Source organism: Pristiophorus japonicus, chromosome 1 (genome assembly GCF_044704955.1).
Source record: "Pristiophorus japonicus isolate sPriJap1 chromosome 1, sPriJap1.hap1, whole genome shotgun sequence".
In the NCBI taxonomy this organism is placed as follows: Eukaryota; Metazoa; Chordata; class Chondrichthyes; family Pristiophoridae; genus Pristiophorus; species Pristiophorus japonicus.
In genome coordinates this window covers 519,344,026-519,365,805 of record NC_091977.1, presented here as the reverse complement: position 1 = coordinate 519,365,805, position 21,780 = coordinate 519,344,026, and the positions used below count along the sequence as shown (strand labels likewise).

General features: G+C 41.5%; 1 protein-coding gene across 1 annotated transcript in view; it reads left to right on the top strand.

Moving 5' to 3' along the window:
* Window positions 1-21,780, top strand: part of LOC139260488 (piezo-type mechanosensitive ion channel component 2-like) — an 851,737-nt gene that overhangs the window by 733,097 nt on the left and 96,860 nt on the right. The window contains exons 34-36 of the mRNA XM_070877017.1: window positions 2,097-2,203; window positions 16,898-16,996; window positions 20,831-20,936. Coding sequence (XP_070733118.1) covers window positions 2,097-2,203; window positions 16,898-16,996; window positions 20,831-20,936 — 312 coding nt within the window. The remainder of the gene's footprint in view (window positions 1-2,096; window positions 2,204-16,897; window positions 16,997-20,830; window positions 20,937-21,780) is intronic.

Sequence of the window (21,780 nt, the reverse complement as noted above, 5' to 3'; positions counted from 1 at the left end):
CCTTTGTTAATTAGTATTGTTTTCAACATGTTAATGTACACAGGAAACACAATGATGCTGTTCTGCCAGACTGCAAGAAATCATTCCTTGCAGCTGTTTGACTCCATCAAACAGCCTGTTTCTCCTTTTTATTTATATTTTTGGGTTGGGCTTTACCTTTATGACTCTGTTACTAAATGAGGCATGAAAGTAATGAAAGTCTTGATCTATTCAAGGGAATGAGGTATCTGTTAAATGTGTGACACCAAACCAATTTGGTTATTTCGGAGGCTATAAGGTCAGTTCCGGGATGCTGTGAGTTTTCATAAAGTGTGTGTGGATCCATCAGGACCTTTTTTGCGACTAATTGAATTTCACAAAGAATTGTCATTAATTTTGACAAACATTTTGATTTTTTTCTGTCTATTTAATGTTTTTTTTAAATTGATTCGATATCAGCTGTGTCTCAGTGGGAAGCACACTCGCCTCCCACTCCAGGAACTTGAGCACATAAATCTAGGCTGACACTCCAGTGCACTGCTGAGGGAGTGCTGCACTGTTGGAGGTGCCGTCTTTCGGATGAGACATCTGCCCTCTCAGGCGGACGTAAAAGATCCCGTGGGATTATTTCGAAGAAGAGCAGAGGAGTTATCCCCGGTATCCTGGCCAATATTTATCCATCAATCAACATCACTAAAACAGATTATCTGGTCATTGTCACATTGTTGTTTTTGGGATCTTGCTGTGTGCACATTGGTTGTTGCATTTCCCACATTACAACAGTGGCTACACTCCAAAAGTACTTCATTGGCTGTAAAGCGCTTTGATACGTCCGGTTGGTCATGAAAGACGTTATATAAATGTAAGTCTTTCTTTCTTTAATATCTTTGAAGGAACTGGCTTGGGGAAGTTATTGAGTTTCTTATCAGAAGAGTTAATTTCAGTCATTATGTGCACTAGGTCTGTTCTTTATAAATGTGGTCTTGCATCTTGTGCACTGGAGGGAAATTATTCCCCCTCTGTTATTTCAACTGTGTCTGCAATTCCAGCTCCCTCATCCTATCAGCCTCAGCAACCCTTCCAATTAAGCTCTTGCTATTTAAACAAAAAATTAAAACAACGTGAAAAATATAAATAGATAGAAAAACATATGAAATTAATGACAATTTATTTTAATTTACGTGATTTTGTTTTCCAAGACAATATTGAATTAGTTAGGTATTAAGGTATTATCCACTATATAAATGTCAAGAGGGTATTTGTAATATAGCGTACTTGTAATTGATGCATAACTTTGACAAAAAGTTGTTAACTCTGCTCTTTATAATGATGCTATAAAGTAAATATGCAGTGTATGAATCGTCTTTTATACTATTTGGTATATATTCAGGTTTGTTTTGTTTATATGGTTACACCCAGTCAAATGTAAATCTGAAAATTTAAAACTCACAAAAGAAGCTTGTTACGTATTGTGTTATGATGAAATGCTGTGTCATTTTATGTTGTCTATTGGGCAGATTTTATCTTTTTTGAGTTCCATTGAAATGCATGTTTCTGCATGGATTATTTAGAACTGAAATTCAGAAATATAAAGCTAAAAATTATATTTCTAGCAATTTATTTGCTTTAAACAAAACTTCAATTAAGCCTCAGCCTCACCTTCTTACTTTTTTACTCACAGTACTCGCACAAAAATATTGCCAGTCTTTGCAATATTTATTCTTTGTTTCTCCACCTATTTTCACATTTTTCAACTATAGCCATCCTTTTTGATGTTCTGCATTCTTCTACTAATTCCTCGTTAAACTCTGTTATCCTGGCTACCTCCTCTTCTTGATTTTCTTGTGCATTCCCTTGAGTTCGATGCTGACATACATGTAACCGTTTGGGTAGTTTAGTGCTGTACATTCTTTACACTCTGCTCTCAACTACATTAATGCCATGGCTTAATCTAGAATTTAGCACCTGTTTTTATTCATGCCAGCTATTTAAAATGGAATCAAGATATTTAAAGAAAGAATTTTGTTTTTAAAGTATCTGAAGATGCATTCAGAAGTCCATCAAATTACATTGCTTCACCTTTCATTGAGCCAGTAATGTTATCTTCTCCTGCTTAGTGGTTCGAAGCGGAGACTACTATCTCTTTGAGACAGACAGTGAGGAGGAAAATGAAGAAGAAGTCGTCAAAGAAGATGAAGAACAACCCAAAAAATCAAGTTTCCAGGTAATGTTCTGGAATTCTGTAATAGTTTATCCAATAATATAATTTGTAAAACGAAAATGGAAAAAAACACTCAACAGCCTATGCAAGACTAAGTGCACACAGCTAAGATATTCCTTCCGATCATGGAAATAAATGCTGTTAGTGCATAGGTCAATCAGCATCTGAAATCTGGGTTAATGTTTTGGAAAAGACTCTTCATCAGTTCTAACATGGGTGTGAAGAGTCACACCTAAAACATTGACCTATCTTTTGTCTTTCAGATGCTGACCAACCAGCTGTTTATTTCCAGGATTTTTGGGGGATTTTTATATTTCCAGCATTCGTGTTTTTTTTTGTCTTTATAATTTCTTTGTATAGCAGCAACATGAAATCGACATCTACATTCACCTGTCCAGAGTACAGGACATTTTGGCAACAGATTTCACTTGATGAGAGGAAAGGTATACATGTTGTAAGAAAATGCTTTAAAGGCAAGATAGAGGGATATGTGTTTTTCTGCATAGGATTCCAATAGCTCAGACCCCAGACAAAGTTATTGCCATGACAGTGTTGTTCACTGAAGGCAGTCAACAACAACTGCAGAAATAAAGTTTGTTATTTTAATACATTTTGAAAGTTTGTGCTCTTCACACCAAACTTTTTGATGGCAGAGTCGGGTGGCAGTGAAGGGTAGTCGATGTCCAGAGAACCATAGCCCATCCAAGAGTCAACAATAAGAAAAGGCAAGGAAGAAAACTGGCAAATCCTCCATGATGTATTTGCTTCAAGGGTTCTTCATTTAAGAATTCAGAGCAGCACATTGCTATTGAGAACTAGTTGGTTTATTAGCAAAAGGTTTAATAATCACACTGCACATTACCAGTTCATCCACCAAGCTCACAATCACCTGCCTCCTCGTGGATCCCCCGAACCCAACTGGCTGGGGTTTTATTGAGTCTTGTGAACATCAGGTAAGGAGGGAAAGTTATTGGAAAATAACTCCTCTCAGTCACTCCCAACTCAACAAGCTCTAACAAGGGGCTATAGGGGAGAGGAACATAACACAATCACAATCACTAAGGAGGTACTCAGTAAGATAATGGGACTAAAGGCAGATAAATCCCCTGGACCTGATGGCTTGCATCCTAGGGTCTTAAGAGAAGTAGCGGCAGGGATTGTGGATGCATTGGTTGTAATTTACCAAAATTCCCTGGATTCTGGGGAGGTCCCAGCAGATTGGAAAACTGAAAATGTAACGCCCCTATTTAAAAAAGGAGGTAGATAAAAAGCAGGAAACTATAGACAGTTAACCTAACATCTGTGGTTGGGAAAATGTTGGAGTCCATTATTAAAGAAGCAGTAGCAGGACAGTTGGAAAAACAAAATTTGGTCAGGCAGAGTCAGCATGGATTTATGAAGGGGAAGTCATGTTTGACAAATTTGCTGGAATTCTTTGAGAATGTAATGAACAGGGAGGATAAAGGGGAGCCAGTGGATGTAGTGTATTTGGACTTCCAGAAGGCATTTGACAAGGTGCCACATAAAAGGTTACTGCACAAGATAAAAGTTCACGGGTGGGGGTTAATATATTCGCATGGATAGAGGATTGGCTAACTAATAGAAAACAGAGAGTTGAGATTAATGGTTCATTCTCTGTTGGCAACCAGTAACTAGTGGGGTACCGCAGGGATCAGTGCTGGGACCCCAACTATTTACAATCTACATTAACGACTTGGAAGAAGGGACTGAGTGTAACATAGCCAAGTTTGTTGGCGATACAAAGGTGGGAGAAAAAGCAATGTGTGAGGAGGACACAAAAAATCTGCAAAAGGACATAGACAGGCTAAATGAGTGAGCAAAAATTTGGCAGATGGAGTATTATGTTGTAAAGTGTGAGGTCATGCACTTTGGCAGAAAAAAATCAAAGAGCAAGTTATTATTTAAATAGAGAAAGATTGCAAACTGCTGCAGTACAAAGGGACTTGGGGTACTTGTGCATGAAACACAAAAGGATAGTATGCAGGTACAGCAAGTGATCAGGAAGGCCAATGGAATCTTGGCCTTTATTGCAAAGGGGATGGAGTATAAAAGCAGGGAAGTCTTGCCACAGCTATACACGGTATTGGTGAGGCCACACCTGGAATACGGCGTGCAGTTTTGGTTTCCATATTTACGAAAGGATATATTTGCTTTGGAGGCAGTTCAGAGAAGGTTCACTAGGTTGATTCCGGAGATGAGGGGGTTGACTAATGAGAAAAGGTTGAGTAGGTTGGGCCTCTACTCATTGGAATTCAGAAGAATGAGAGATGATCTTATCAAAATGTATAAGATTATGTGGGGGCTTGACAAGGTGTGTACAGAGAGAATGTTTCCACTGATGGGGGAGACTAGAACTAGAGGGCATGATTTTAGAATAAGGGGCCGCCCATTTAAAAATGAGATGAGGAGAAATTTCTTAAGAACATAAGAATTAGGAACAGGAGTAGGCCATCTAGCCCCTCGAGCCTGCTCCGCCACCCAACAAGATCATGGCTGATCTGGCCGTGGACTCAGCTCCACTTACCCACCTGCTCCCCATAACCCTTAATTCCCTTATTGGTTAAAAATCTATCTATCTGTGATTTGAATACATTCATTGAGCTAGCCTCAACTGCTTCCTAGCCTCAGAGAATTCCACAGATTCACAACCCTCTGAGAGAAGAAATTCCTTCTCAACTCGGTTTTAAATTGGCTCCCCCGTATTTTGAGGCTGTGCCCCCTAGTTCTAGTCTCCCCGACAAGTGGAAACAATCTCTCTGCCTCTATCTTGTCGATCCCTTTCATTATTTTAAATGTTTCTATAAGATCACCCCTCATCCTTCTGAACTCCAACGAGTAAAGACCCAGTCTACTCAATCTATCATCATAAGGTAACCCCCTCATCTCCGGAATCAACCTAGTGAATCGTCTCTGTACCCCCTCCAAAGCCAGTATATCCTTCCTTAAGTAATGCGACCAAAACTGCATGCAGTACTCCAGGTGCGGCCTCACCAATACCCGATACAGTTGCAGAAGGACCTCCCTGCTTTTGTACTCCATCCCTCTCGCAATGAAGGCCAACATTCCATTCGCCTTCCTGATTACCTGCTGCACCTGCAAACTAACCTTTTGGGATTCATGCACAAGGACCCCCAGGTCCCTCTGCACCGCAGCATGTTGTAATTTCTCCCCATTAAAATAATATTCCCTTTTACTGTTTTTTTTTTCCAAGGTGAATGACCTCACATTTTCCAACATTGTATTCCATCTTCCAAACCTTAGCCCATTCGTTTAACCTCTCTAAATCTCTTTGCAGCTTCTCTGTGTTCTCTACACAACCCGCTTTCCCACTAATCTTTGTGTCATCTGCAAATTTTGTTACACTACACTCTGTCCCCTCTTCCAGGTCATCTATGTATATTGTAAACTGTTGTGGTCCCAGCACCGATCCCTGTGGCACACCACTAACCACCGATTTCCAACCTGAAAAGGACCCATTTATCCCGACTCTCTGCTTTCTGTTAGTTAGCCAATTCTCTATCCATGCTAATACATTTCCTCTGACTCCGCGTACCTTTATCTTCTGCAGTAACCTTTTGTGTGGCACCTTATCGAATGCCTTTTGGAAATCCAAATACACAACATCCATCGGTACACCTCTATCCACCATGCTCGTTATGTTCTCAAAGAATTCCAGTAAATTAGTTAAACATGATTTCCCCTTCATGAATCCATGTTGCGTCTGCTTGATTGCACTATTCCTATCTAGATGTCCCGCTATTTTTTCCTTAATGATAGCTTCAAGCATTTTCCCCACTACAGATGTTAAACTATAGTTACCTGCCTTTTGTCTGCCCCCTTTTTTAAACAGAGGCGTTACATTAGCTGCTTTCCAATCCGATGGTACCTCCCCAGAGTCCAGAGAATTTTGGTAGATTATAACGAATGCATCTGCTATAACTTCCTCCATCTCTTTTAATACCCTGGGATGCATTTCATCAGGACCAGGGGACTTGTCTACCTTGAGTCCCATTAGCCTGTCCAGCACTACCTCCCTAGTGATAGTGATTGTCTTAAGGTCCTCCCTTCCCACATTCCCGTGACCAGCAATTTTTGGCATGGTTTTTGTGTCTTCCATTGTGAAGACCGAAGCAAAATAATTGTTTTAGGTCTCAGCCATTTCCACATTTCCCATTATTAAATCCCCCTTCTCATCTTCTAAGGGACCAACATTTACTTTTGTCACTCTTTTCCGTTTTATATATCGGTAAAAGCTTTTACTATCTGTTTTTATGTTTTGTGCAAGTTTACTTTCGTAATCTATCTTTCCTTTCTTTATTGCTTTCTTAGTCATTCTTTGCTGTCGTTTAAAATTTTCCCAATCTTCTAGTTTACCACTAACCTTGGCCACCTTATACGCATTGGTTTTTAATTTGATACTCTCCTTTATTTCCTTGGTTATCCCTTCTCTTACCGCCCTTCTTTTTCACTGGAATACATTTTTGTTGAACACTATGAAAGAGCTCCTTAAAAGTCCTCCACTGTTCCTTAATTGTGCCACCGTTTAGTCTGTGTTCCCAGTCTATTTTAGCCAACTCTGCCCTCATCCCACTGTAGTCCCCTTTGTTTAAGCATAGTACGCTCGTTTGAGACACTACTTCCTCACCCTCAATCTGTATTACAAATTCAACCATACTGTGATCACTCATTTCGAGAGGATCTTTTACTCGGAGATCGTTTATTATTCCTGTCTCATTACACAGGACCAGATCTAAGATAGCTTGCTCCCTTGTCGGTTCTGTAATATACTGTTCTAAGAAACAATCCCGTATGCATTCTATGAATTCCCCCTCAAGGCTACCCCATGCGATTTGATTTGGCCAATCGATATGTAGGTTAAAATCCCCCATGATTACTGCCGTTCCTTTTTCACATGCCTCCATTATTCCCTTGATTATTGCCCGCCCCACCGTGAAGTTATTATTTGGGGGCCTATAAACTACGCCCACCAGTGACTTTTTCCCCTTACTATCTCTAATCTCCACCCACAATGATTCAACATTTTGTTCATTAGAGCCAATATCGTCTCTCACAACTGCCCTGATATCATCCTTTATTAACAGAGCTACCCCACCTCCTTTCCCTTCTTGTCTATCTTTCCGAATTGTCAGATATCCCTGTATGTTTAATTCCCAGTCTTGGCCACCCTGCAACCACGTTTCAGTAATGGCCACCAAATCATACCCATTTGTAATAATTTGTGCCGTCAACTCATTTACTTTGTTTCGAATACTGCGTGCGTTTCGGTAAAGTGTTTTAATACTAGTTTTTAAACCATGATTTTTAGTTTTGTCCCCTCCTGCAGTCCTTTTATATTCATACATATTGTCCCTTCCTATCACCTTGTGGTTTACACTTACCCCAGTGTTACTCTGCTCTGTTGTCTCCTGCCTTTTGCATTCTTTCTTGGAGTTCTGTTCATCTGCGCTCTCACCCACTCTAACTAGCTCAGAGCCCTCTCCTGGGTTCCCATCCCCCTGCCAAGCTAGTTTAAAGCCCTCCCAACCGCACTATCAAAACCACCCACGAGAACATTGGTCCCGTCTCTGTTGAGGTGTAACCTGTCCGACTTGTACAGGACCCACCTACCCCAGGAGCGGTCCCAATTGTTCAGGAAACTAAAGCCCTCCCTCCTACACCCATGTCCCAGCCACGTATTTATCTGACTAACCTTCCTATTTCTACCCTCACTAGTATGTGGCACTGGCAGTAATCCCGAGATTACCACCTTTGAGGTCCTGGCTTTCAATCTTACTCCTAGTTCCCTAAACTCCGCTTTCAGGACCTCACCCCTCTTTCTACCTATGTCGTTGGTACCAATGTGGACCACAACCACTGGCTGTTCCCCTTCCCTCCCCAGAATGCCCTGCATTCGCTCAGTGACATCATTGACCCTTGCACCAGGGAGCAACACACCATCCTGATGTCACTTTTGCTGCCGCAGAAGTGCCTATCTGCTCCCTTAACTATTGAATCTCCTATCACTATAGCCCTTCCCGTCTTCTTCTCTGAGGGTTGTAAATCTATGGAATTCGCTGCCTCAGGAAGCTATGGAAGCTGGGACATTGAATAAATTTAAGGCAGAAATAGACAGTTTCTTAAACGATAAGGGGATATGGGGTTATGGGGAGCGGGCAGGGAAGTGGAGCTGAGTCCATGATCATGATCTTATTGAATGGCGGAGCAGGCTCGAGGGGCCGTATGGCCTACTCCGGCTCCTATTACTTACGTTCTTATGTTCTTAAAAACCTGTGAGCTGTGAGTCAGAGGCATTATTCATTGCATCACTGGCCCAGGCTGTGGAAAGCAGCTACGACATCAGTAGGTACAAAAGGCGGGGAACATTAAAAGGCGTGCGGCAGACATTCACCAAAGAGAGGCACCTTGCTGCTTCCCTTTGATTCACAGGTGGGAGAGCACCCTCCATGTGAAATGTTTTCAAAACATCAGTATTTACCACAATGGATAGTTGGTGATGCACTGTCTGCTGTTGAACTGTGCCATATGGACCAAGAGATCTTCAGTGTGGTCTCAGTCAGGACAGTCATCGACCTCAGTAGCGCTGAGCTAAGGTCTGGAAAAATTCCTGGTCCCAACTATGAACCAGTGACTCTGATTGAAAGTCAGTGTCAATATTGCTGAGAGGAGAGTCATGATTGGTTGTGATAGGCCACAGTTGAATTGCCTGATGGTGCTCACTACCTCGATTCATATGTGAAATATGACCATTTGGTCAAGGTCCTTGGCATCTGCTGGCATCCATAGAACTGTGTCTAATGTAAGGAGCAAAAAGTTAAAAAGGTAAGGAGGGAAAGTTACTGGAAAATAACATCTCTATATTTTAAAGTTGACGACAGATTATTTTTTGATAACCCCAATTGTCTGCGTGGTTCCTGAAGAAGAGGGATGAATTTTGTCGGGGCTTTTCCCTCTCCATCACCGTAACTTCGGAGGTGGTTCAATGAAGAGCCCTTTTATGTGTGCACTTCTACCGAAATTTAGGCAGTAAAACGGGGGACGCCCCAAGGAAAATTCCTCGTGAAGAACTTCTAATTTGCAGAACATGTGTTTCTGAAGACACACCATGCAGCTCTTTAAAGGTTGGAAGGAAAATGTACAATCATCCCGGCTCTTGTGATGAATTGTCCACCAATGTGAACATCCAGCAGTGAGCATGACTAACTCGGGGGGTTGTGGGCTCCCTCAAACCTTACCTGCTGGTGTCATGCTCTGGATTGACTGGGAGAAGAGCATTAACTGAGAATGGTTATTGACGATCCAACCACTCTACTGCCAGCTAGCTTTAAAATATAGCACAGTTATTGGCTAACCATGTTCAAATCTCTATGTACTCAACTAAAATTGTCTGCATTTATACTAAAATTGTATGTGCTGTTTTTGCGTTCATCGGTTCGAAGGTCTGTACTAATGTACAAATATATATTCCGTTCTTTTCCTTCCTTGAATTAGAAATGCTGTTTGCTTGTGATAACTGTTTGTCTTTTATTGCACCCAATTAAGCAGATAGACTGGGATGTAAGAATGTCTTCTTCCTGCATCAAAACATGAGAAATAAAGTTTCAAGTCAAACTCTATTTTCATGATCGTAAAGTATATGAAGAAGAACCTTAATAATTGCTTACATCAAGTTTGTGGCAATACTTTCAGATTGGCTTGTACAACTGAAATAATTCGACATAAATCGCTGCTACAGATATAAAGCAGGATTTTGTCAAGTATCTGCAACATGCACTAAGTTATATTGCTGTATATTTTTTACTTATTAATTTTTATTTCTTCTTGATGCTTCTGAATGCATAAGATATTGTGCCACGTTCTGGTAACTATTTTTGGTTGCATTAGCCGATGTCCAAGGTTAACTGAATGGACCTTTTATACAATTCATTAAGATCTCTGCGACGACGATGAATTAAGTGCCATGCATGGTGATCTTTTTTATAATGTAGAAAATGATAATAGCTGATGATCTGAAGGCTGAAGTTTCTGTCTGAGATTAATCACCAAAGTATTGTCCTTAATGTTATTTTCTTAAGGTTTATTCTCTGATTTTCATTATTCGCTTAAGGTTCTGCATTCATGGATGTAGTCAGTGCCAACATATTTGTGAGACAGAAAAATAAACACAGAAAATTTCAACAGTTTTTGTAAAAAGAGAAATACAAATTATTGAAATAGAACATTAAACTTAAATCATTGCATTTGGTGTTTAAATCTTTATCACTGATTACATGACACTGCTTAATATATGTGCGATATTTCAGAAAGTAGCATAGCTTTTCTTTTACTAACATTCTATCACCCTATTAATTTAAAAAGTACCAACCATTACAGTCCAGCAACCATCTTAAGATACCACATCACTCCATTCTTCACCATGCATTCAATTGCAAGGAACTCATTGTTTATGTTCAAAATTGAGACCATCCAGGTCGTGGCCACTGCTACTTAGTGCCTCTGCCTCCCCTGCCCCCCGCCCGCACCACTGACTCCTACAAACCCCAAGCTCATCGTCTGTCCTCCACCTAACCATGCCCTCATCCTTATCGTTCCTTATAATTTCTCTCCCATCTTCCCATTATTCCTCAGTTCCCTTATTCCGTCCGTAATGCCCACTACCCGAGCTCCAGACCACCCAAATTCACCTCTTCAGTCTCATGTTTGCCAACATATATAAGAACATAAGACCATAAGAATTAGGAGCAGGCCATACGGCCTCTTGAGCCTGCTCCACCATTCATTGAGATCTTGGCCGATTTTTGACCTCAACTTCACTTTCCTGCCCAATCCCCATATCCCTTAATTCCTTTGGAGTCCAAAGATCTATCTATCTCAGCCTTGAATATACTTGACGACTGAGCATCCACAGCCCTCTTGGATAGAAAATTCTAAAGATTCACAACTCTCTGAGTGAAGAAATTTCTCCTCATCTCAGTTTTAAATGGCAAGGCTCTTCCTCCATTTCGAGGGACTGCCTATGATGACAATAATCCTGAGACTGTGTCCCCTAGCTCTAGACTCACCAGCCAGGGGAAACAATCTCTCAACATCTACCTTGTCAATCCCCCTCAGAATCTTATATGTTTATATGTTTCAATGAGATCACCTCTCATTCTTCTAAACTCCAGAGAGTATAGGCCCAATCTACTCAATCGCTCCTCATAGGAGAGCATCAATCTGTCTCCCTTGTCTGGCAGTGGCGTCATCTCCTGCTATTTCACACTTCCCCTTAAGAAACCTACCATTCCATTTTGCCCAGCTACTGCCATATCTCAAAACTTACCATCCTCTCAAAAGTCCTGGAATGGGTTGTTACCTTTAAACTATGCTACTACCTCTCTCACCACTCCTTATTCAATCTGGCTTCCAGTCCACGCACTGTATAAAGACCATACTGGTCAAAATCACAAACAACATCCTATGTGACTGTGGCTCTCTAACTCTCTCTCTCTCTCGCTCCTCTTCAATTTCTCTGCTGCCATCAACAGTCAATCACTCCATCCTCTTCCAAAACCTCCATTGGGGTACACCCCTGGAGTTCTGCTGTCTTCTGCTCTTATTGGACTCAATGATGGCCATTGATGGCAGTGGCTGCTTCCAATCTGCTCATATAGTCATCTCCCGTGAACCCCAGAAATCCTTCCCTTTTCATTAGCTACATAATGGTTGCATTATCCAGGGTCAGTTTCTACATGAGTTTGTCTTTATTCATTCTTGAGATGTGGCCGTCACAATGAAACTGAACATCAGATGCTGCGTATAATGGGCAGCACATCCAATATTGCCTGTTGGGTGCAACTGCCCAAGTCGAATTTCTAGGCACCGGTCTTTCAAGCAATCTCCCTGGCTGCCATTTCAAGCTGTCAGGAGGTCCAGAAAGTTGGCATCCTACTCGATCCAGAGCAGCTTCCTCCCCCGAATCAGTTCAATTAAAAAATGCTTTCTTCCACCCCTGCAATATTACCTGTATCACCCTATCTCTGCCTTTCTACCCCAAAATTCTTGTCCATGCCATCATCACCTCATGGCTCGGCCTCTCCAGTTACCTTGTAGATGGCTGGCCTCCACGCATTAACCTTCCACAAATTTCACCTCATTTGAAATGCATAACCAGTGTCCTCTTGCACTATGTTTACATTCACATCACTGTTATCCGCCCCAAGTTCCTCTAGCTCCTTGGGCTCCAGCGTGTCAGTTTCAAAATTGTTATCTTTATTTTGAAATCCCTCCGAGGCTGCATTCCACCATACCTTAATGATCTCCTCCTACCTTAGCTCCTTGTCTGCACCTTCCACTGCTCTATCATTGGACTCTCCTCACCCCTCACTCTGTCCACTGCACCATTGGTGGTCATTATTCAGCTACTATAGCCCCAATTTTAACCTAACCAGGCTAAATACTATAGAATCTTTAGAGGAATATAGAAAGCTAAGAGGCAAAATTTAAAAAGATATTACGAATGCTAAGAGAGAGCAGGAAAAATTCTTAGCTAGTAAAATTAAGGAAAGCCCTAAGATATTCTATAAATATATTAAGAGTAAGAGGGTAACTAAAGAAAGGGTAGGGCCTATTAGAGACCATGAGGGTAACCTTTGTGTGGAGACGGAAGATATTGGTAAGGTTCTTAATGAATACTTTGCATCTGGAAAAGGGGAAATGCAGACACTGCTATCGAGGAGGAGTGTGATATTCTGGATGAAATAAATATAGTGAGAGAGGAAGTATTAAGGGGTTTAGCAGCTTTGAAAGTAGATAAGTCCCCAGGCCCAGATGAAATGCACCCCTGGCTGTTGAGCGAAGTAAAAGAGGAAATAGCAGAGGCCTTGACCATCATTTTCCAGTCCTCTTTGGATCTGGGCATGGTGCCGGAGTATTGGAGGACTGCTAATGTAGTACCCTTGTTTAAGAAGGGAGAAAGGGATAGGCTGAGTAATTACAGGGCTGTCAGCCTAACCTCAGTGGTGGGAAAATTATTGGAAAAACGCCTGAAAGACAGGATAAATCAACATTTGGAAAGGCAAGGATTAATTAGGGGCAGTCAGCACAGATTTGTTAAGGGAAGATCGTGTTTGACTAACCTGATTGAATTTTTTGAGGAGGTAACCAAGAGGGTCGATGAGGGTATTGTGTACGATGTAGTATATATGGACTTTGGCAAAGCTTTTGATAAGGTCCCACATGGTAGGCTGGTCACGAAGGTTGAAGCCCATGGGATCCAGGGCAAAGTGTCAAGTTGGATCCAAAATTGGCTTGGAGGTTGGAAGCAAAGGGTAATGGTTGATGGATGTTTTTGTGACTTGAAGGATGTTCCAATGGGGTTCCACAGGGCTCAGTACTGGGTCCCTTGCTTTTTGTGGTATATATCAATGATTTCGATTTGAACATAGGGAGTATGATTAAGAAGTTTGCAGACGATACTAAAATTGGCTGTGTGGTTGATAATGAGGAGGAAAGTCATTGGCTGCGGGAGGATATCAATCTACTGGCCAGGCGGGCAGAGCAGTGGCAAATGGAATTTAATTCAGGGAAGTGTGAGGTGATGCACTTTGGGAGAGTTAATAAGGAAAGGGTATAAACATTAAATGGTAGACCACTTAAAAGTGTAAATGAACAAAAGGACCTTGGAGTGCTTGTCCACAGATCCCTGAAAGTAGCAGGCCAGGTGGATAAGGTGGTGAAGAAGGCATACAGAATGCTTGCCTTTATTGGCCGAGACATAGAATATAAGAGCAGGGAGTTTATGCTTAAAATGTATAATATTTTGGTTAGGCCACAGCTGGAGTACTGCATGCAGTTCTAGTCGCCATATGATAGGAAGGACGTGATTGCACTGGAGAAGGTGCAGAGGAGATTTACTACGATGCTGCCTGGAATGGAGAATCTTAGTTATGAGGAGAGATTGGATAGGCTGGGTTTGTTCTCATTGGAACAGAGGAGGTTGAGAGGAGACCTCATTGAAGTGTACAAAATATTGAGGCGCCTGGACATAGTGGATAGTAAGGGCCTATTTCCATCGGTTGATGGGTCTGTTATAGAAACATAGAAACATAGAAAATAGGTGCAGGAGTAGGCCATTCGGCCCTTCTAGCCTGCACTGCCATTCAATGAGTTCATGGCTGAACATTCAACTTCAGTACCCCATTCCTGCTTTCTTGCCATACCCCTTGATCCCCCTAGTAGTAAGGACCTCATCTAACTCCTTTTGAATATATTTAGTGAATTGGCCTCAACAACTTTCTGTGGTAGAGAATTCCACAGGTTCACCACTCTCTGGGTGAAGAAGTTCCTCCGCATCTCGGTCCTAAATGGCTTACCCCTTATCCTTAGACTGTGACCTCTGGTTCTGGACTTCCCCAACATTGGGAACATTCTTCCTGCATCTAACCTGTCTAACCCCGTCAGAATTTTAAATGTTTCTATGAGGTCCCCTCTCATTCTTCTGAACTCCAATGAATACAAGCCCAGTTGATCCAGTCTTTCTTGATAGGTCAGTCCCGCCATCCCGGGAATCAGTCTGGTGAACCTTCGCTGCACTCCCTCAATAGCAAGAATGTCCTTCCTCAGGTTAGGAGACCAAAACTGTACACAATACTCCAGGTGTGGCCTCACCAATGCCCTGTACAACTGTAGCAACACCTCCCTGCCCCTGTACTCAAATCCCCTTGCTATGAAGGCTAACATGCCATTTGCTTTCTTAACCGCCTGCTGCACCTCTATGCCAACCTTCAATGACTGATGTACCACGACACCCAGGTCTCTTTGCACCTCCCCTTTTCCTAATCTGTCACCATTCAGATAATAGTCTGTCTCTCTGTTTTTACCACCAAGGTGGATAACCTCACATTTATCCACATTATACTTCATCTGCCATGCATTTGCCCACTCACCTAACCTATCCAAGTCGCTCTGCAGCCTCACAGCATCCTCCTCGCAGCTCACACTGCCACCCAACTTAGTGTCATCCGCAAATTTGGAGATACTACATTTAATCCCCTCATCTAAATCATTAATGTACAGTGTAAACAGCTGGGGCCCCAGCACAGAACCTTGCGGTACCCCACTAGTCACTGCCTGCCATTCTGAAAAGTACCCATTTACTCCTACTCTTTGCTTCCTGTCTGACAACCAGTTCTCAATCCATGTCAGCACACTACCCCCAATCCCATGTGCTCTAACTTTGCACATCAATCTCTTGTGTGGGACCTTGTCGAACGCCTTCTGAAAGTCCAAATATACCACATCAACTGGTTCTCCCTTGTCCACTCTACTGGAAACATCCTCAAAAAATTCCAGAAGATTTGTCAAGCATGATTTCCCTTTCACAAATCCATGCTGACTTGGACCTATCATGTCACCTCTTTCCAAATGCACTGCTATGACATCCTTAATAATTATGAGGGGGCATAGTTTTAAGGTGGTTGGTGGAAGGTTTAGGGAGGATTTGAGGGGGGGCTTCTTTACACAGAGGGTTGTGGGGATCTGGAACTCACTGCCTGGAAGAGTGGTGGATGCAGAAACCCTCACCACTTTTAAAAGATGGTTGGATGGGCACTTAACGTGCCATAACCTGCAGGGTTACGGACCTAGAGCTGGTAATTGGGATTAGACTGGATGACCTTTGGTTAGCCGGCACAGATATAATGGTAAGCATTGCAAGGAATTGAATACGGCCAGGGCGATCTCTTGGACTAGTTTCAAACACCTGGATGTGTCGGAGAGGAATTTTCCCAGATTTTTTTCTCCCTAAATTGGTCTGGGTTTTTATCTGGTTCTTGCCTCTCCCAGGTGATCACATGGCTCCGGTTGGGGGTGGAGTGTAGAATGTTTCAGTATAATGGGTGTCGCAGTTGTGTGAGGCGGACTGGTTGGGCTGGGTGCTCTTTGCCTTTCCGTCATTGTTCATAGGTTTTTATGTAACCTTCAGAGCTGCTGACTGAGGGCCGTGCGGCTCTTTGTCAGCCGGCGTGGACACGACGGGCCGAAATGGCCTCCTTCTGCGCTGTAAATTTCTATGATTCTATGTTTCTATGAGGAATGGGACGGGTTTGACTTGGGAGCCCGTTTTATACCCCGTCCAATTTTACTCAACATTGAAGTCAATTGAGAGCAAAATCGTCGAGCTGTAAAATGGGCATCCGTACCAAACCCACATTGTTCCCAATGGGCAAGTTAGGTTAAAATCGGGTCCATATGCTTTCTGAAAGTAACCCTAGTTCTCTGCCTCACCACCTTTCTGCCTGCTGACAAAAACTTAGTCAAAGTCCTCCTTTTCGAACACGCCTTCAGTTCCCCATTCTAGCTTCTCCACTTCCTTCGCTTCTTCCCATTGTCATTGTCCAATGTATTAATTTCCTTGTTATAAACTTGTCTCAGATGTAAGGAGCACTACATGAATGCAATTTTTTGTTTTCAACTACAGTTAATTTAGAAAATGAAATTCTCTTTAGGAACTTCTTTTGTAAATTGGATTTAGATATTTATGTAAACTTCAAAGATAAATAACCTCCGGATGAATGTAAAACCTTAAAATACTGACTTGAATTCTTTCTCAAAAAACTTAACTAAGTACTAGGGACCTCCTTTCTACTAACAATTGCCTTGCTTTGTCCTTCTCTATAGAGAGCGGTTCGGAAATTTGCTTCAGCCATAATAGCCTTGCCAAAGTCTATCTTAAAACTGCCAAAAACTATACTTCAGTTGATAGTCAGAGCTGTAAAGGTACTTCTCAGATGTTTCATGAGTGTGTGCAATGATTGCGCCTCATTCTGTAATATGTCAACACATTCCATACAGTCAATCCCCACTAATTGACAACTCTTTGATAAATTTGGTTGAATTGTATTTTGAGCGAACATTTTTTTTTCTGAAATGATTGCAGCGTAGTTTAAAAAAACTACTGTAAAGGTGATGTTTGGGTGTGGAAGCATAATGGTAGAATTACTAATTAATATCTAATCTCCTCAACGAAAGTGCCTGACAACAACATAAATGCGGTTGCTCCCATCTCCTGAGATTGCCAATTAGTGGGGGTGAACTGTACTTCACTCATATATCAGAACCATTCTGCCTTATTGTCACTGGCTTCCAGCTGCATGATTGAGTTAACCTTCATCAGGATTGTTCCAAAATATTGCATAGAGAGCTGGACAGTTGAAACAATTTAGAAAAGCGAAAGCATTTAACAACAAATTCAAAATAAAATGAAAATTGATCTGAAGAATTCTGTTGTCTGAAATTTTCACTTTTTCAGTTTTATGGGTGTATGTCAAGATTTTTTTTTGCACATGCTGGACATGAAACTCAATTCAATGATGCAACGCTTATAGTGATTTTAACAGCCTATTATTAAAGTCAAATTAAAGACATTCAGCCCTATAAAATGCTCTTTTGTACTCAAAATGTGTTCATTGTGTTGCCACGAACAGGGACCCCTTTTCATGCAAATGCTTAAATATTTATGGGATGTAAATACACAAATCAGAATCTTGTGGTTTGGACAGTTGACACTAACATTAATATTCAGATTAGATAAAGGAAATAGAAATAATAGATTCACACTGAATTTCATGTAATACATTTCAAGATAGATGGCTGAATACTAATAGATTTTGTATATTTTTGTGTTTGTGCTTCTGCGCACCATTTCAACTCGGAGAGCGGGAAAATCTGCATGCCTTGCATTAATGCTTGCTTCAAACCAGCGCTGCCTTTTTATGCTTCTGCTGTGCCTGCTTTGCATGCGTGTGTCTGTCCACTACTGGTAACACCTGCTGTGGGGAGCAAAACAACAACAAAAAAATGAAGTGTTGTTCTGCTGAACAGGTATGATTTTCATGTGCCACTGAAAATCATCAGAGACAGAGAGGCTTGGCAGCTAATTGCAACTAAATTAGTGCTGCTGACAAATTATTAACCACTAACTATGCTTTTTAATGACCCAACAACTACTAAAGAGGTGCAAACAAGGTTTGTAGTTTTTTTTTCCACCCTCCATCATTTGATATTACTGTCCTGTTTACATTTGTGTAGTGCTGTACTTTGGTATTTCAAAAATAAAAACCTGGTCAAAAAAAAAGTATGTAATTGTATTACTGCCATGGGTTGTTAGATGTGGCCCTTACGGCTAAAGGGATCAGGGGGTCAGGGGGTATGGAGAGAAGGCTGGGGTGGGGTACTGAGGTTGAATGATCAGCCATGATCATATTGAATGGCGGTGCAGGCTCGAAGGGCCAAATGGCCTGCTCCTGCACCTATTTTCTATGTTTCTATGTGAAGCAACCTTCCACACAACAATAGCAGCAACCAATGAAGATGTTGATCATGAACCTCACTTATTAGCTGCAAGTGCGTGTTTGAATTTATAAAACATAATGGGGTAAAATTTGTGGTCGGAAGCTTCCCACGGGCGAATGCCTCCGACCTGCAAAAAAAACCTACGAATTTACCTGCTGGTCCAAGAGGTTTGTAGGTTAGCGCACCTGGGCCTCTCCAGGTACCCATGGATAGAGGCCCATATACTCCAGGGGCGCATGCAGTTCGCAAGCACCCCTGGGATCACATGGGCTTGCCCAACCAATAAAAGAAGGGAATCTCCATTCATACTATGTACAGAACCACCGTAAGTATGAATGGAGATCACTTAAAAAATACATGAACACATGAAATAAATTTTAAAATATTACACATTTAAAATTAATCAAAATGCCATTTAATTAAATATTTTAAACAAAAATTTAATTTTTTGAAAAAAATTAATGGGTCTAAAAATAAATTTACCTTAATGGAAAGGGTTTTTAATGTATAAATGAGTGCTAACATTTTATTTTTCCAATTTTTAAAACTCTTGCGCTGGTAAAAGCAGGCCTTACACCTGCTTTTATCAGGAATAAGAATTTCAAGGGCATTTTTTGGGCAGACATTGGGCAAATAGTCCAACTTTCCACCCCGCGGAGGTCCTTTTCTTTCGGATTCTTGACAGATCGGAAGTTCCAGGTTTCAGCGCATCCATAGTGCATGCCTAAACCGGAACTTGTGGGGCCTTTACGGGCTAGTGCGCACCTTGTACGCGCCCGTAGGGGGCGCAAATTCAGAACGTTAGTGAATGCAATGCTTTTCATTTGGACACCAGGCATTGGCATCAAGTACTCTCAGACCCACTGATTACGTGCGGGTTGAAGTTCCCGCTATCCTGTTCCAATACTGTGCGTAAGCCCCAACCTCAGAAGAGCACCTCTAATGTTCGACATCTTTCACACCATCTATTCTGTAGCTTCTCAGAGTGAAATTGCCAAAATAATGCCAGTTTTACGCTGGGGAATCCTGCCTACTAGGATTTAGATTGCGTCTGTCTTGTATCATTTTACACATGACCATTGTGACTAGCAGACAAGTAAGATTTTTAGGCATCAGTTTGTCTGAAGATAACTGGCCTGAATTTTGCAGTCAGTGGCAAAGTGACAGCGCTCGCCATTGACCTCGAAGAAAGCTGTCCACAAAGATCTAGCGATCGCTGGACTTCACCTTTCCTGACACTAATTTCATTCTGGCGTCACTCAGAGGGGATCTACAGCGTCCAGCAACAGTGATGTCATCAAGCAGGCTAAGCAGCCAATCACATTTAAGAACTCTCACAGACAGCAAGCCAAGAAGTAAAAAGCACTGATTATCCTTTACTTTTTAACCATTTTGCAGAGAGTGAAATAAAGATGAGGACATACACATGAGATTAAGATTGGAGCTGAAATATCATAAAGAAACTTTAAAAAAAAAATGTTTTAATTATTTTAAAAATCTAGAAATTTTTATCAAAATGGAGAAATTTGACATTCCACAAATATAAAATTAGTCTTTCAGGGCCAGAGAGGTTGTTCAGCAGTAATTATGAATTAGTACACCATTTAAAATCCCAGTTACAGCTCATTCAACAAGGCTTAATTTTTTTAAGGGTTTTTCCAGTGTGAGTAGTGCATAAAAAGTGAAAGTTGATTCAGTAATTTCCATTTGCGAGGACTGACACTGTACACTCTGTGGAGGAGCAGGGTATCACTGACAGAAACCTCTGGATTTCTGCGTTTAACTGTGCATGTGCGGACTCCAGAAGTGGCTGTCAGTTTCACAGAGTGATGGCGGTGAGCGTTGACAGTTTCGCCGTCATTATATCCGCAAATTCTGGGCCATTGTGTGTTACATCTTCTCTTACACAAATCCTTTTTTGTGTCCAGCATTAGAAATATGATGGTGGTTTTCAATTATGGTTATTGTATTAGTGCTTTCACGGAGTCTGTTTTTTTGAGTACCAGTACAGCACTATAGTAAACAGTGATTGATAATCAAAATATGCAGCAAAGTCCAGTCTGAAACCTGACTCTTCAAGCTAATCAGCTGTATATTCCATCTGTCTTTTGAACCCATCGTGGTGCCAGTATTTTCATTCCACTTACGCTGTGGTGAGTCTCCGGATATTGCTTTCCTTACTCTGTTTGTATGGTTATACACTGAACTGGGGTTACCTTAAATAGCAGTTAAGAAGTTATGTGAACTCTTTTTTTACAGTTCGTTTACCAAACCTGGATGAAAGATTCAAAATCAGTATTAAAAGATAAGAAGAACGAGAAAAATAAGCGGAAAGAATGGGAACATGGTACAACAGAAGCGGGAGGTAATTTTCGAAGCAGCCATTTTATAGTCCATGTGAGAAACACCCTGCAGCACTGTAAAAGTAACATTCGTAACCCTCCATGGTCTCGGCCCCTCCGCATCTCTGTAATCTCCTCCAACCCCACAACCCCCCAAGATGTCTGTGCTCCTCTAATTCTGCCCTCTTGATCATCCCTGATTGTAATCGCTCAATCATTGGTGGGCATGCCTTCTGTTGCCGAGCCCCCAAGCTCTGGAATTCCCTGTCTAAACCTCTCCACCTCGCTACCTCTCTTTCCTCCTTTAAGACACTCCTTAAAACCTGCCTCTTTGACCAGGCTTTTGGTCACCTGCCCTAATTTCTCCTAATGCGGCTCGGTGTCAAATTTTCTGTGGGATGTTTCACTCTATTAAAGGTGTTATATGAATTCAAGTTGTTGTTATTGCTGCCATTATGAGTTGTTATAAGTAATGAATAAAGTTTTGAGTTAAAATGGAGGTGCTGGATTTGCCTCCCTGTTCCTGCTCCACTGCCATTTGTTCCGGTGCCTTCCGATGTCATTATCTGTACCTTTCCCTTCTTGTTGGGCAGTTGTGAAATCACGTATCTCATTGCAATTATTCTGGTGGAGTAGAAGGAGTGAGTGAGACCTCATCATAGTGTTGTATTCTATATGTTAAACAGAAAAATGGTTACACTTTTTCCATTAGTGAAATCTGTGGAGATTGGTGGTGTTTTCTTTTGTAGAAAACTACACTTATAATCTGGGAGAGAGATAGTGCTGCATTTCTGCAAATTGTCCATTTCGCTTGCAGTCATATTTTCATTTATTTAGGGATCTTCTCTTGTTTCCTTTTGAAATGAT